The 14158-nt window shown below is 59.5% G+C and overlaps 1 protein-coding gene across 1 annotated transcript in view; it reads right to left on the bottom strand.

Annotated features, from left to right (window-relative positions):
- Positions 1 to 6114: 6114 nt before the first annotated feature.
- The window catches only part of MUC5B (mucin 5B, oligomeric mucus/gel-forming), a 30805-nt gene continuing 22761 nt past the window's right edge, over positions 6115 to 14158 (bottom strand). The window contains exons 31-48 of the mRNA XM_064491811.1: positions 13846 to 14027; positions 13378 to 13549; positions 12366 to 12613; positions 11793 to 11979; positions 11287 to 11488; positions 11034 to 11200; positions 10890 to 10959; positions 10565 to 10665; positions 10214 to 10245; positions 9766 to 9946; positions 9320 to 9424; positions 9199 to 9236; positions 8775 to 8891; positions 8278 to 8364; positions 8041 to 8163; positions 7862 to 7907; positions 7573 to 7681; positions 6115 to 6875 (exon numbers count right to left, since the gene is read on the bottom strand). Coding sequence (XP_064347881.1) covers positions 6689 to 6875; positions 7573 to 7681; positions 7862 to 7907; positions 8041 to 8163; positions 8278 to 8364; positions 8775 to 8891; positions 9199 to 9236; positions 9320 to 9424; positions 9766 to 9946; positions 10214 to 10245; positions 10565 to 10665; positions 10890 to 10959; positions 11034 to 11200; positions 11287 to 11488; positions 11793 to 11979; positions 12366 to 12613; positions 13378 to 13549; positions 13846 to 14027 — 2354 coding nt within the window. The 3' untranslated portion in view covers positions 6115 to 6688. The remainder of the gene's footprint in view (positions 6876 to 7572; positions 7682 to 7861; positions 7908 to 8040; positions 8164 to 8277; positions 8365 to 8774; positions 8892 to 9198; positions 9237 to 9319; positions 9425 to 9765; positions 9947 to 10213; positions 10246 to 10564; positions 10666 to 10889; positions 10960 to 11033; positions 11201 to 11286; positions 11489 to 11792; positions 11980 to 12365; positions 12614 to 13377; positions 13550 to 13845; positions 14028 to 14158) is intronic.

Genomic DNA, 14158 nt, shown 5'->3' with positions numbered 1-14158 from the left:
TGCTTGGAGGCCCTGCTGGTTTTTTTATGGGGCTTCCCGCCTCAGTGGCAGGTGCTGCTGTCCGTACATGGAGGTCCTGGCCCAGCACTCAGTGCCTCTGCCCTCCAGTGGCCGGATGGCCGTTCGTCTTCAGCCTGCCCAGGAAGCCCTGACTCCTCACCAAGATGGGCTGGAGGGCCCCTGGCAGCTGGTTCTGGCCCTGCTGCCTTGGCTCCCCCACGCCTGCTAGGTGCTTGGGGGACCACACAGACCCTGGACGCTGGGCCTGCATAATTTAGGAAACTAATGCAAAGCAAATGATTCCATTCAGATAGTAACCAAAAGAGAATGGGGTGGCTCTGCCAATATCAGATAAAACAGACTTTAAGTTTTTGAAGTTTACAAGAGACAAAGAAGGATGTTATTAATAAGTATCAATACAGCAAGAAGATACAAGTATAAACGTTTATGCACCTATTGACAGACTATCAAAATACATGAAGCAAAAATAACAAAATTGAGAGGCGAAACAGACAGTCCTACAAAATGGTTGGAGCCCTCAGTCCCCAACTCCTGACAGTGGTTACAACAACCAGACGGAAGACAAGTAAACAGAGGACTTAAAACACTATAACCCAACTAGGTTTAGCATAGACGACACTACCCAACAACAGTTACACATTCTCAGGTGCACCCAGGGCGTTCTTCTGGATAGGACCTATGTTGGGCCATAAATTGTCTCAATGAATTTAAAAGACAGGTATTGTAGAAAGTATGTTCTCTGACCACAACAGGATGAAGTTAAAAATCAATAGTAACCGAAGGAAAACTGGAAGATTCACAAGATTGGAAATTAAGCGACACACTTTTAAACAGCCAGTGAGTCAAAGACAAAAATCACAAGGGAAATCAGCAAATACATAGAGATGAAAATGAAAACACAACGTACCAAAATTCACGGGGCGGAGTGAAAGCGGTGGGGAGGGGAAGGTGACAGCTACAGATGCTTACACTGAAACGCAGGAAGGTCATACGTCAGCCATCTACCTTTGCGTCTTAAAGGTCTAGAGAAAGAAAAGCAAGCTAAACCCAAAGGCAGTGGAAGGAGGGAAATTCTAACGATTGAAGCAGAGACAAAACAGAATCGGAAAATATAGGAAAACACCCCAATGAAACCAAGAGTTGGTTCTTCAAAAAGATCGGTAAAGTTGACAAACCTTCAGCCAGATGGGCTAAGGGGCAGAGAGGAAGGACCCACGTTACGAAAACCAGAGACAAAAGAGGGACATTACTACTGACTGTGCAGAAACAGAAAAGATGATAAGAGCGCTGTGAACAGTGAACACCGACAGACTGGATAAGCTGGGTGGAGGGGACAAGTTCCAAGACACATCAAGACTAAACCGTGAGGAAACAGGAAGTCTGAACAGATGTGTGACCAGTAAGGAGACTGAATCAGTAATCAAAAATTCCTGACACAGGAAGCCCTGGACCTGTGGGCGTCACTCGTGAATTCTGCCAGACTTTTACAGAAGAACCAATACCAATCCTTTGTAAATTTTCCCCAAAACTGAATACGAGGGAACACTTCCTAACTCATTGCATGAAGCCAGCAGTACCTGACAGTGAAACCAGACACATACCCCACAGGAGAACTGCAGACCAGTGTCCCTTGTGAACGCTGATGTGGAAATCCTCAGCAAAGTATTAGCAAGCCCAGTTGAGAAGCATGACCAAGTGAGATTTATTCCTGGATTGCAGGCATGGCTCAGCATTATGAAAACACCAGCATAGTACAGCACGTTAACAGAACGGAGGAAAAGCCCCCTGGTCATTGCAATGGATACAGAAAAAGCATTTGACAAAACTCAACACCCTTTCGTGATAAAAAAAACTCAACAAAATAGAAGGAAACTACTCCACATATTACAACCCATATATGAAGATAAAACCTGCAAGAAACATACTCAGTGGAGAAAGACTGAAAGCTTTTTTTCTTAAAATCAGGAACAAGGCAAAGATGCCCGCTCTCACCACTTCTATTCAACACAGTACTGCAAGTTCTAGCCAGAGGAATTAGGCAAGAAAAGGGAGTGAAAGTGTCCACACTGGGAAGGAAGAAGTAAAATTATCTTTGTTCGCAGATAATATGACCTTATATGTAGAAAACTCAGCTGTTAGAACTAATAAACATACTCAGCTAAGTAGCAGGATACAAAGGCAACACATAAAAATCAGTTGCGTTTCTACAAATGAACAATGAACTATCTGAAAAGGAAATTATAAAAACAACCCCATTTGCAACAGCATCAAAAAGAATAAAATACTTAGGAATTAAGGAGATGAAATACTTGTACAATGAAAACTATGAAACATTGCTGAAAGAAATTAGACATAAGGAAATGGAAATACATCTTACGTCCATTGATTGAAAGACAATGTTGTTAAAATGCAATATTACCCAAAGTGAACTACAGGTTTAGGGCAATCCCTATCAAAATCCCAATGACTTTTTTTTTTTTTTTTGCAGAAATAGAAAAACCCATTATAAAATTCATACGGAGCCTCAAGGCACCCTGAATAGTCAACACAATCTTGAAAAAGAAAAACAAACCTCAAGATTTCAAAACTTACTACAAAAATAAGTAATCAAAACAGTGTGGTCTTGGCGTAGAGACAAATATAGACCAATGCAACAGAATAGAGGGCCCAGAAAGGCACCCTCACATGTGCGGTCAAGTGATGTTTAATAAGGGTGCCACCACCACTTCATGGGGAGGGGACAGTCTTTTCAACAAATGGAGCACCGGGTATCCACAGGTGAAAGAAGGAAGCTGGACCCTGGCCTCACTCCACATACAAAATCAGTGCAAAACGGACCAAGGACCTAAACGTAAGAGCTGAAACAATAAAATTCTTGGAGGAAAACATAGGGCAAGATCTTCACAACATTGGATTTGTCAGTGATTTCTTGGACAGCGTACCAGAGGCACAGGTAACAAAAGAAAAAGTAGACAAATTGGACTTAATGAAAATTTTAAACTTTTGTGCATCAAAAAGTACTACCCATAGAGCGAAAAAGGCAGCCCACAGAAGGGGAAGATACATTTGCAAATCGTATATCTGATGAAGGATCAATATCTAGATTATGTAAAGAACTCCTACAACTGATTAACGAAGACCAGTGGGCAAAGGTCTTGACTAGACGTTTCTCCAAAGAAAACATGCAAATGACCCATAGCACATGGCAAGTTGCCCAGTATCACTAACCACTAGGGATACGCGAACCGCAGCCGCCATGAGGTGCCACCTCTCACCCACCAGGGTGGCTGCTCTCAAAAACCAGGAGATCGCAAGTGTTTGCAGGGATGTGGAGAAGTTAAACCGCTTGTACAAGTACACTGTTGGTGGGAATGTGAAGTGATGCAGTCACTGTGGAACTCAGTAAGGCAGTTCCTCAAAAAATTAAAAATAGATCTACCGTATGACCCAGCAGTTCCTGGGTGTATATCCAAGAGAAATTAAAGCAGGCTCTCAAAGAGGTGCTTGCACACCCACATTCATAGCAGCGTTATTCACCACAGCCAAAAGAGGCAAGCAACCCGAGTGTCCGTCGAAGGATGAATGGATAAACAAAATGGTGTATAAACACAGTATTATTGGGCCTTTAGAAAGGATACAGGCTGCCACCTGGATGAACCTTGAGATGAACCTTATGGTCAGTGAAATAAACCAGACACAAAAGGAGAACTGCTGTTGATTTAACTTGCATGAGGTCCAAATCACAGAGACAGGAAGTAGTGCTGGGGCTGGGGAGAGGGGAGCCTGGGGAGAGAGTGTTCAGTGGGGCCAGAGCTTCAGCTTGAGGAGATGGGGCGAATTACAGAGATGGTTGCACAACAGTGGGAGGACACACATGTTACTGACTTGTACTGTTAAGACGGCAAATTCTATGTGTGCTTTACCGCAAAAAGAAAAAAAGAACTGGGCAGAAGACAAAACCGTAGAGCTGCGGAGGAAAGAATCCCGAAGACCCTGTCTCTGATCCCAGGGCAGGGAAGGCTCCTGAAAGAAGACCAGGGAGCACTGACCGTGAGGGAAAGCACGGACTCGCACTCATCGACATCTTGAACCTCGGCATCAGATCTGCTGGCGTCTTCTCGACGTGTCCCGGGGTGTCCGGGTGGCTGACCCCGTGCTCACTGCAGCTGTGGTCATCCGGCCGCGCCAGCCAGGGCTCGCCGTCTCTCCTCGGTGGGCCCCGACCCCCTCGGCAGCTCTGTGGCACAGGGTCAGTGGGACCTCAGCTTTCTGAGTCCAGCAGGACCTCCATGTCGGAAGTGCCCCTTTCTCGTCGGCACTCTTAGACGGTCGTTTACCCGGGCGTGGAATTCGCTGTTCAAAGTCGTCTTCCCTCGTACTTTGAAAATGCTGCGCCACAGTCTCCTCGCGGCCAGGGTACCGGCGAGAAGCCCGCCCCAGCCTGACTCTTGGTCCCGTGTGGGTCCCTGCCTGGCCTTCCTGGTCGCTGCGAGGCCTCTCTTTGCCTTGAGACCCTGAAACCTCCCCCGCGAGGGTCCAGGAGCAGGTTCACTCCTACTCTCACTCAGAGATCCCGGAGAACTTTCAGCCGAGAGCTCGTGTCTTTGTTCTGAAGATCACTGCGATCGCTGACCAGACGCCGCCCCAGGGCTACCCCGCCGTCTCCTCTGCGGGATGCCCGTCAGCTTTGCAGGTTGTCCACTGCCTTGTTTTCAGGGGCCATCATGTTACAGTTTCTTTATTTGTCATAGTTTTTGTCTCTGTGGGAGAAGACACGCCCACTTTTCCGCCTGGAAACCAGAAATCCTTTCTAAAAAATATTTGAAGTTTAAGTGACATTGCTTTGTCTTTGTTCATCGTACTGGTTTTTGCTGCGGGCCCCATAAGGCAGCAGTAGAGGCTTGCGGCTGGCCGTGTGGGCTCTGGAGCCAGGCTGCCTGGACTTGAGCCCCGCCCACTCGTTATGGACGCGAGTCTTTGCGTCGCTCCGTGCCTCAGCTTCCCCGCCGGTACAGTGGGAGAAATAGCGGCACACGTGCCATGGGGTGGCTCTCAGGACTAAATGAGATGATGCCCTGGCACGTGGAAGGCACGTCACATACTTGAGACACGAGCACTCACATTCCAGGTGCCGTGGAAACACGCCTAGTTGGTAAGAGGCATGTGGATCATTAGCGAAACAGCCGTGCCCTGAGAGGGAGTGAGGGTTAGGAAGTGCTGTTCATTAACAAAGACTAAGGCTGGGTGTGACCTGGCCACAGCCCCCCCCCCCCCGGGACCAGACTGTGACACACAGGGTCAGCTTACGGAAGCTGACCCTCATGGTGACCAAGGCGGGCGGCCAGCCTCACTTGCAGTGTACCTGCAACCTTGTCGGCCCTCCTGGACCATCTTCGGCCCAGGCCAGCCTGGCCTGACCAGACCTCAGTGAGGTGCATAGGAATGACCCTAAAGAGACCCCAGGCCCTCCTCTTGGTGGGGCAGGAGCTCCGTAAACGTAGATACTGTGGCTGCCATTCCCTTGGGTGGGCAGGACCACACAGCAGGCAGAGGCAGGTCGTGTGGTGCCAGTGGCGTGAGGAGGCCCTCCACTTGCCCCCAGCAGGGGCCAGCGCTGCCTCAGCTTCCCCAGGTGGCCGCCCCGCCCTGATCACAGCTACTTCTGCCCACCTGGAGGTCCCTTCCGGTCCTAACCGCACAGTCAGGCCAGAGGTGGTCCTGGTTGGCATGTTTACCATCTGCCCTCCCCCCACCCCACACCAGGCTCCTCCCTCGGGGTCCGAGCACCAGCGGGGCAGCTGCTTCCTGCACTGACGCCCACTGCGTCGCCTTCCCGTGCCCCACCCCCCATGGCTTGTCCAGCTTCCTTATAAACCTCACTTGTTTGAAATAATAGGGTGTTTTCGAGCCCCTGGAAGACCCCTGACTCCGGTCAGTACTCCCACAGTGCAAGAGTGATCCTGGGGGCCTCCCTGCCCCCTGCCACACCTGCCCTCCCGGCAGGTCCAGCGAGAACCCTGGGCGCGGTACGGCCTGTGGGGCTCTGGACAGCCTGGCCCACAGCAGAGGGAGAGACACCAAGACGAGGACGTGCACGAGATGCTCAGCATTTATTTGGAAGATGAGCGGGGTGAGTGGGGGTGGGGGTGCTGTGGGGTGCCAACCCCTCCCCGGCCCGCCCCTTGGGCAGACACAGGCCAGGCAGCCAGCCAGCCAGGCGCAGCTCCCTGGGGGCGGCCAGCCTTGAGGGGACAGGCCTGTCTGTGGTCAGCTGCAGGAGGCAGCCAGAGGGAGTCTGCTCCACCGGCTTGGAGGGGCAGCGGCGCACACAGGCCCGCGGTGGGAATGGCGGGTGTGCGACGTTCTCCAGGGCAGCCATCTGACACCAGGAAGTGGGGGAGCCTGGGCGGAGTGGGTGCTTGTGTTTCGGATCAGAGGCGGGCCCTCGTGGCCAGGTGGGGGGCCAAAACAGGCGGGGGAGGCTCTGAGGGCAAGGCCGCCGCCTGGGGCCCTTCTCAAGCACAGCCTCACTGCGCCGTCACCCTCCAGGGCCCAGGTTTCACCTGGGGCAGGTGTAAGGTGGGCAGGGCTCCCGAGGTCTCGGTGGTTGGGAGGTGCACGCTCTGCCTCCAGGTGGGGAGGGCGTGTGGGGCGGGGGCAGAATGCGTCAGACAGTGGTGTGGGTGCTGTCCTGTGTCCCACAGGATGGGACGCAGCTGCACTCGTCCACGTGGGTGTAGGTGTGCTGGATGGCCGTCCCGTTGGGACACTGCATGGTCACCACCTCCTGGTGAGTCCTGGTCTCCTGGCAGCAGGTGCACTGGCACTGTGAGGCCGGGGCCCTCATGGAGTACCTGCAGACGTGGCCCTCAGAACCTGGCCCGGCCAGCCCGGGCGCCCGGACCACCCGGCTCCGGGTCTCCCTGGGGTCTGGAGAGGGCGGACTGTGGCTGTCTGAGCACACAAGGCTTCTCTGTGCTGGCCTGGGTGGCACTCTGGGTCACTTTGAGCCCCGGCCCCCCTGAGCCAGGACCCTTCTCTTCCCCAAACAAGGTCCTCAACACTTGCTGCCCTGGCAGACCCCTCCTCTGGGAGCCTGCCCTGGGCCCTCCCGCCTGCCTCTTCTGGCCAAGAGCGCTCAGCTCTCTGGCCTGCCCGTTGACATCTGGCTGCAGCCTGGGCGTGCGGTGGTGGGGCTCTGCCTGCAGCTCTGCACTGGCAGTCTGGTCCCTAGAAGGCCCTGATTCCAGCCGTCCCGTGTGTGGTCACTGACCCTCTGGTCCATAGCCGTGGTGCCCTGGCCCACGTGGCCCAGCCCAGCTCTCCTGGGCCTGGCTCTGGGGGGTCAGGGGAGGCCCAGGCTTTGTGCAGGTGGAGGTGCTCTGAGGAGCTGTGGCCCTTCCTCCTTCCTGCAGCACGCTGGGCCCTCCAGCCCCAGCCCACGGCGTCTGGCCAGGGACAGGGCCCTGTGGGGCACTGGCTGGTGACGCTTTGTTGCCCAGGGTGGGGACCTGGGGCAGCAGGGACGCGGAGAGAGCGCCGGCCACTCACCTGGACCCTCCGGGGCAGAAACCCTCGCAGAAGGAGACCGTGACGGCGGCCGGGGTGATGCAGCCCCCGTGCTGCAGGACCATCACGCCGACTTGGACCTGGCAGGAGTCTGGGCAGAGGAAAGGTGGTGGAGGCGGGTCTCTGAGGACCCCGACCTGCGGCCCCACCCCCACCTTACCCCCCCCCCCCCCCGCTTAGAGCGGGGCTCTGGGGGCTGGGCAGCTCCTGGAGGGGTGGGTGGACGGAGACTGGGTGGCGCTGGGGGCCAGGAGGGCGGGCCTCAACTTACCCACTTCCTCACAGGAGTAGCAGCAACCGGTTTTCTTGAGGACGCCCTGCGGACAGAGGGAGGGGGTCAGAGGGCGGGCTGGGTGGGCGGGGCCTCGGATAGTGGGCGGGGCCTTCTGATGGTGGGCAGGGTCTCCAGGGCGGGGTCTCCAGGGCGGGGAGCGGGCCAGGCCGACACACCCTGCAGGTAGACATGTCCGGGCAAGCGACAGGTGTCGGGGTCAGCAAAGGGGGCCTGTTCTCGGCCTGGCAGTGGTACTCCGTGCAGTTGTCCACGAGGCTGTTGACCCAGGTCTCGTTGGGCTGAAATCAGGGGGAGAGGAGGGGCCAGGTTGAAGATTATCTGGTGGGCAGAGAGGAGCTGGAGAAGAGGGTCTCTGGAGGGAGAGGGGGAGCCTGAGACTGAGCCCCCCTTACCTGGACCAGCTGGCCATCGGGTGTGAAGCAAGCCGTCTGCACGCACTCCCCGCAGCACTGCCCATCTACCCTCGAGTGCTTGAAGCCCTGGGGGACAGAGGGGTGGTCACATCCCACACCCCCAGCCTAGCTCCTCCGCCCTCCTGCTCCCGCCTACACCCCAGGGGCCCCGAGCCTCCCTCAAAGCCCCTTTCCTCGGTGAGGCCGTGTCCTTGCCAAATGCTACAGGAGCAGAAGCTGCCCCGCCTACTGTCCCCGCCCAGCCTCACCCCTGCCTCGAGCACCTCTGTCCCTGCCCTCCTGGAGCCTGCCTGCAGCAGCCTACAGGTGCTGCCCGGCACCCGGGACCCCTCCACCATCCTCCTGCTTCACTCTCTCCCTTTGGGAAAAAACCAGACCCCGGTGAAGGCTGAGCTGGAGAGCTCTCCTGGAGCCCAGGTGCTGGCGACTGGGGGCTGCCCCGGGGACCCTGGGTCTGCCCCGGGGGGCGGCCTCACCTGCGGGCAGGTGCTGTTGCAGGTGACATCTTCACACTGCACAGTCGGACCCTGGGTGTCCCTGAGCAGGCAGGTGCATTTCTGGCAGGAAGTGGGCGACGGGACAGCTGCTCCGACCTACAGTGGACAGGGTTGGGGGGGCATTGAGGGCACTGGCGGGGCACCAGAACCGGGACCCGTCCCTGTGCCTGGTGAGGCCCGCAGAGCCGTTCCTTTCTTCTTCACATGGACTTAGGGACGCGCCCCCCTGGTGGAGCACAGGCCAGGGCCGGCAGCGGGCGGTGGGAGGGCGCGGTCCCGCCAGGCGCTCTCTCGGGGAGAGCCCGAAGCGCGTGGAGACGAGGCCGGGCCGGCGGCGTGCCCTGGCTGTGCCCGCCCGGCCCGCCCCCTGCCGCGCCCCGGCCGCCTGGCGGCTGAGCCTCACCCCGTAGACGGTGCCGTTGTAGTCACACAGCTGAGGCCCTGGAAGGGAAGGGAGGGCTGAGGTCCTGCCCGGGCAGCGGGAAGAAGAGCTCCGACCCCCCAGCCCCGCCCCAGAGACTCACAGCAGGTGAACGTGGGGCAGCAGTCGTCGTCCTCCTGTGTGCGGACCAGCTCCTCTCCCGGCCCGCACTGGGGCGGGCTCTGGGGGCATCTGCTCGCGTTGCAGACTGCGGGAGAGTTGCAGGGCTGCCTGGGGTGCCCCTGCCCGCCCTCCTCTGGCTGTTCTGGTTCCCAAGTTGAATGAAAGAGGCAGTCCCCACAGGGGCTGACAGCTCTCTGTGGCCCTTCTGGGTCCCCACACTTTGTCACCTCCCTGGTCCTCCCCAGGTCCCTGGGTGGTACTGGAGCAGACCAGAAGTTGCCAGCCTCATTTTTAGGTGGAAAAATGAAGGACTAAGAGGCCTCTATACCTAGCAGTCCAGCTGCGGTCTGGCTTGGACCCGTGTCCCTCCTCTGCCCTGCAGACCCTCCTCTACTGTCTCCCTGGCCCCCGAGGTGCAGGGCTCACCGCAGAGAGTCTCTGGGCAGCACGGGTTGTCAGCCTGGGGCCTGGTGATGGCCACGAAGCCAGCTCGGCCGCATTCCAGGGCCTGGCCCCAGGTCTTGCACTGCACCGGGACACACTGCACTGATACGGAGCCCTCGTCACACACGCAGTCCTGGCAGTTGCTGACCCATCGCTCTCCAGGCTGGAACAGATCAGTCAGGTCCCCTGGGGCTCCCGGCTGCAGCCCCGGCCTCTCGGGCCGCATCCAGTAGCAGGTCGGGCCCCAGCACTCAGTACGTTGGGTCACCTCTCGGCCTCCCCACCTCTGGAGTGGCCATGTGACAGGGAAGCGGCTCACACTGGGATGCCCCCCACCCCGGGCAGAGCTGGCCTCTCTGAGACGGGACCCTCCCTCCCTCCCTCCTTCTGCTCAAGCCAGGAGTCAGGCAGCTGGGGGCAGAACACTCACGAATTTGGGAGACCTGTCTGGTCCCACGCAGGCTGGGAGAGAATGAGAGAACGGGAGGTCACTGGGAGTGCTGAGGTTGGGGCCCAGCCGGCAGAGGTCACAGGCCACAAGGACATGTCCTCGCAGACCTGGCCACGCCTGCCCCTAACCGAGGCCTTTTCTTGCTGCTGGGGACAGAACCCCCCCGGAGGTCTCGAGGGGTGTAACCGACAAGGCGGCTCAGCAGGACTCACGGCCACATGGTGCCACAAGTCGGACTGGGTGGGAGCACGGCCAGGACGTCCCGGCACCCAGGCCAGGATCTGCCCGCCCCGGGGTCCCCCCGCTGTCCCTCTGCGGGGCGGTGCTTACGGCACTCAGGCACACAGATGTCCTTGTGTGGGCTGAACAGGATCTGGCCGTCAGGACAGAAGCAGCCCTCCACCAGCCCTCTGCTGGCTGGGCCCTGGCTCCTACAAGGTCAGGAGGGCAGTCTGAGGAGGAGGGCAGTGAGCAAGGTGGAGTGCTGGGTCGCCCCTGGGGTTAGGGGCCGGAAGTCAGCGTTGGGGAATGGTGCCTCGAGATTCAGGCTGGGGGTCCCAGATCTGTTGTGGGTCCTCTCCTGGCTCCCTGAGACCCTCCAGGCAGGCCTGGGAGGCCCGCTGTCCCCACCATCCCCGCCTTCTGCCATGCTCACCTGAAGTCACAGGACTGGGGGTACACTGGGCCACACGGTTTATACACCTTGGTGGGCGGGCAGGCGAGGTCTGGGGGCACACAGATGGGTGTCAGGTGGGCCGAGGAGGCCAGAGCCCCCGGCTGCAAGCAGCGCTCCACTCACCGCACAGCCCGCGGGTGGCATTGCGCCAGTCGGGACACACGCCCCGGGCGCGGCAGAGCGCTGCGTAGGCCTCCAGGCTCTGGCAGGTGTCACCGCCGCAGCTGTCGCTGATGCAGGTGCTGAAGAACAGGCCGGGTGGGATGAGGCGGTGGCACTCGGCGAAGATCCTGCGGGCGGGGCTGGTCAGCGGCCGGAGCAGAGGCCTCAGCGAGGGGGCTGCCCCAGGACCACCAAGCCCATGCAGAGGACTCACTGGCCAAGAATCAGATCGCAGGTGGGGGCCTCGGGGCATGGGATGGAGGTGGGTGTGGTGGGCAGGGGCTGGCTGGTGGGCGCCAGGCAGCCCTCCTCGCCGCTCTCGGGGACCAGCCAGGTCCAGGCCGTGTCCTGGCAGCTGGGGGCCGTGGTGCCGTCCGGCCGGCGGCAGTCATCCTCACGGCTGTTGGTGCAGGTCCCTGGGGGTGCGGGGCAGGCGGCTCACTGCCAGGGCGCAGGAGGGCGGGGCGCAGACGAGCCTGCTGTCCCCTCCTTGTTCCCCCATCCTCCCTGGCGGCCACTCCGTTATGAAAGTTTCTTGTGGCAGCTCTGGCCTGGGGCGGGCGGCGGGGGGGAGGGAGGGCGGCGGGGGGGAGGGAGGGCCTCTTGGGGGCGGGAAGGCCAGGGGTGGCCAGGACGCCCAGGGAGGAGTGGGCGTGTGCCCCGCAGCAGTGGTGCCCACCCCTCGCTTGCCCAGCAGCTGTCTGGCGCGCCCCTGCTCACCGCACTGGCCCTCAGTGTTGTGGCTGAAGCGGCTGTAGGACAGCCGGACCTGGAAGACCCGCCCGTTGAAGGTGACGCTCACGCCAATGGTGGGAATGGCAACGCCCATCTCGGTGGCCCCCGACTTGGTCACGGCCACGCCGTTCTTGCTGAAGCCCTGGCTCACCCGTGTTTGGTCGAACAGGATCTAGGGACATAACCGGGGACCCGTAACTGGGGCTGAAGGGCAGCAGGCCTGCCTTTGGGGCTTTGCCTCTAGGGCACTGGAGCTCCCTCCTTGGCATCCAGGCCCCAAATCACAGATGTCCCCCTTGGGGCCTGGGGTCCTAGTTGGTGTGTTTGGGTCCTGGGTGCTCTTGGCCACAGCACCCCCAGGGCCTTCCCTGCCCCAGAGTCACTGAACTCAGGCCCCAGGTCTCAGAGTGCCCTTTGCCCTCCCAGCGGCCCCTCGGAGCTGCCATCTGGGCAGGGAAAGGCGCTGCACACACCAGGGCCCCCGGGCCTCTGCCTGCCGGCCCGCCTTCCCTTACCCAGTCAGGACCAGCCTGCGCCCGCTCGGCTGCCAGCACCCACCAGGCTTTCCTGCTGCCCGTCAGCGCCTGTGGCGGTGGTGAGGATGACCTCCATGGACGCGTAGTGGACGCTGAGGGCGCGGGGGCAGCTGGCGGCAACCCCACAGTAGCGGTTGTGCAGATGGATGCTGAGGTTCCCGTGGCGTGGGCTGATCTCCCGCACCAGGACGTAGGTGCACTTGTCCCAGAAAGAGTAGGAGGTGCCGTCGAAGGTCTCATAGTGGGTGTTCCCCCAGCCGCTGCAGGAGCCTGCGGGGCACGGAAGGGCCCTCAGCCAGTGCCACCCACAGCTGTCACACTGGGGAGTCCCTCGAGCCTCTGGGCTTCAGTCACGTCCTCTATGAAACAGGGGCAGCAGGTTGGATGGGAGCCCCGAAGACGGCTCTACCCGGAGCCTGCGAACATGACCTTTTTGGGGAAAAAGGTCTTTGCGGCTGTAATTAAGTTAAGGATCTCAAGATGAGGTCACTCTGGATTACGAGGGGGCCCTAAATCCAATGACAGGGATCCTGATGAGAGACAGAGAGACAGAGAGAAGAAGGGGACGGAGACCCGAGGGACGTGGCCACAAGCCATAGCTTCCTGGGGCCCTGGAAGCCGGAAGGGCAGGCAGGACCCTCCTTTAAGCCTCTGGAGGGAGCTTGGCCCTGCTGACACCTTGACCTCAGACTTCTGGGCTCTGGCACTGGGAGACAATCGCCTTCTGCTGTCTTGAACCACGAAGTTTGTGGCCCTTGGCTTGAGCCACCCCAGGACACTGACACCCAGGGGCCGTACAAACACGGCCCTCCAGGGGCCCCTGTGGCACTGCCCCGCCCAGAGTCCTGATTGCAACTCTGCAGTGGAGGTTGCTGAGGACCTCTCACTATAGGGCTGCCTCCAAGCTCCCTGTCTCCACTCCTTACTCTCCCCAGGTCCTCTTCAAACAGGAAAGCCTGATGGGGGAGAGGGGGGTGGGGTGCGCATCTGGGAATCGGGGCCTTCCCCGCCCCCCAGCAGCACGTGGCTCTCACACTCGCACTCGTAGTGGTAGTCACAGGGCTCCTCCGGGCTCTGCACTTCCACCGGCAGGTGCCCGTTCACGCAGGTGATGGGGGCCACAGGCTTTGGCCCCAGCAGAACGATGCGGTTGTGGCCCAAGCACCAGGCCACCGTGCAGTTCTCGAGGATCCAGGACTCGTTCACCTGGGAGGAAACGGTACAGCGCTCACCAGTGGGCTGGTGAGACCGTCCCTTGCTGCCCCTGCCCCAGCCTCAGGTCCCCCACAGCATCCTGGCCGCCCCGGTGCTGACCCGGCCCAGGCCCTGTGTGACTTCCTCCAGCCAGAGCTACCCGTGGAGTGGTTATTGGGTGGAGTGGCTGGGGGCTGTGCCCTGATGGAGCCACCAGCAGCCCTGGGCAGGGCTGTGCCTCTGATGCGCACCCAGCACCATGCACACAAAAGGTCCAGGCAGCCCAGGGAGGAGGTGAGAGGCAATACCTGTCGGGGAGGGACAGCCAGATCGCAGCCAGGAGGCGAGGAGGATGGGGGAGCAGAGGCTGCGGTCTCTGGGAGTGAGGAGGTGGGGCAAGCGCCCGGGATGCGGTCGACGTCACAGCGCTGGTTGCAAATGGCTGAGAAGTGGCAACCCGCTGCGTCCGTCTTGTTGTAGATGACATCCCCTGCGAAGATGCAGACGCTCCGGTCAGCGGGGGGAGGGGCAGGAGGACGCCCGGCATGGGCACAGGGCCCGGACGTGCTGGCACCACCCGCCTTTGGGAGGCCAGCGAAAGGCTGGAGGTCTGCAGAGAGG

The sequence above is a fragment of the Camelus dromedarius genome, chromosome 12, assembly GCF_036321535.1.
Source record: "Camelus dromedarius isolate mCamDro1 chromosome 12, mCamDro1.pat, whole genome shotgun sequence".
NCBI classification, from domain to species: Eukaryota; Metazoa; Chordata; class Mammalia; order Artiodactyla; family Camelidae; genus Camelus; species Camelus dromedarius.
Note: the sequence above shows the minus strand (reverse complement) of the source record. Positions and strands in the feature narration are given on the sequence as shown.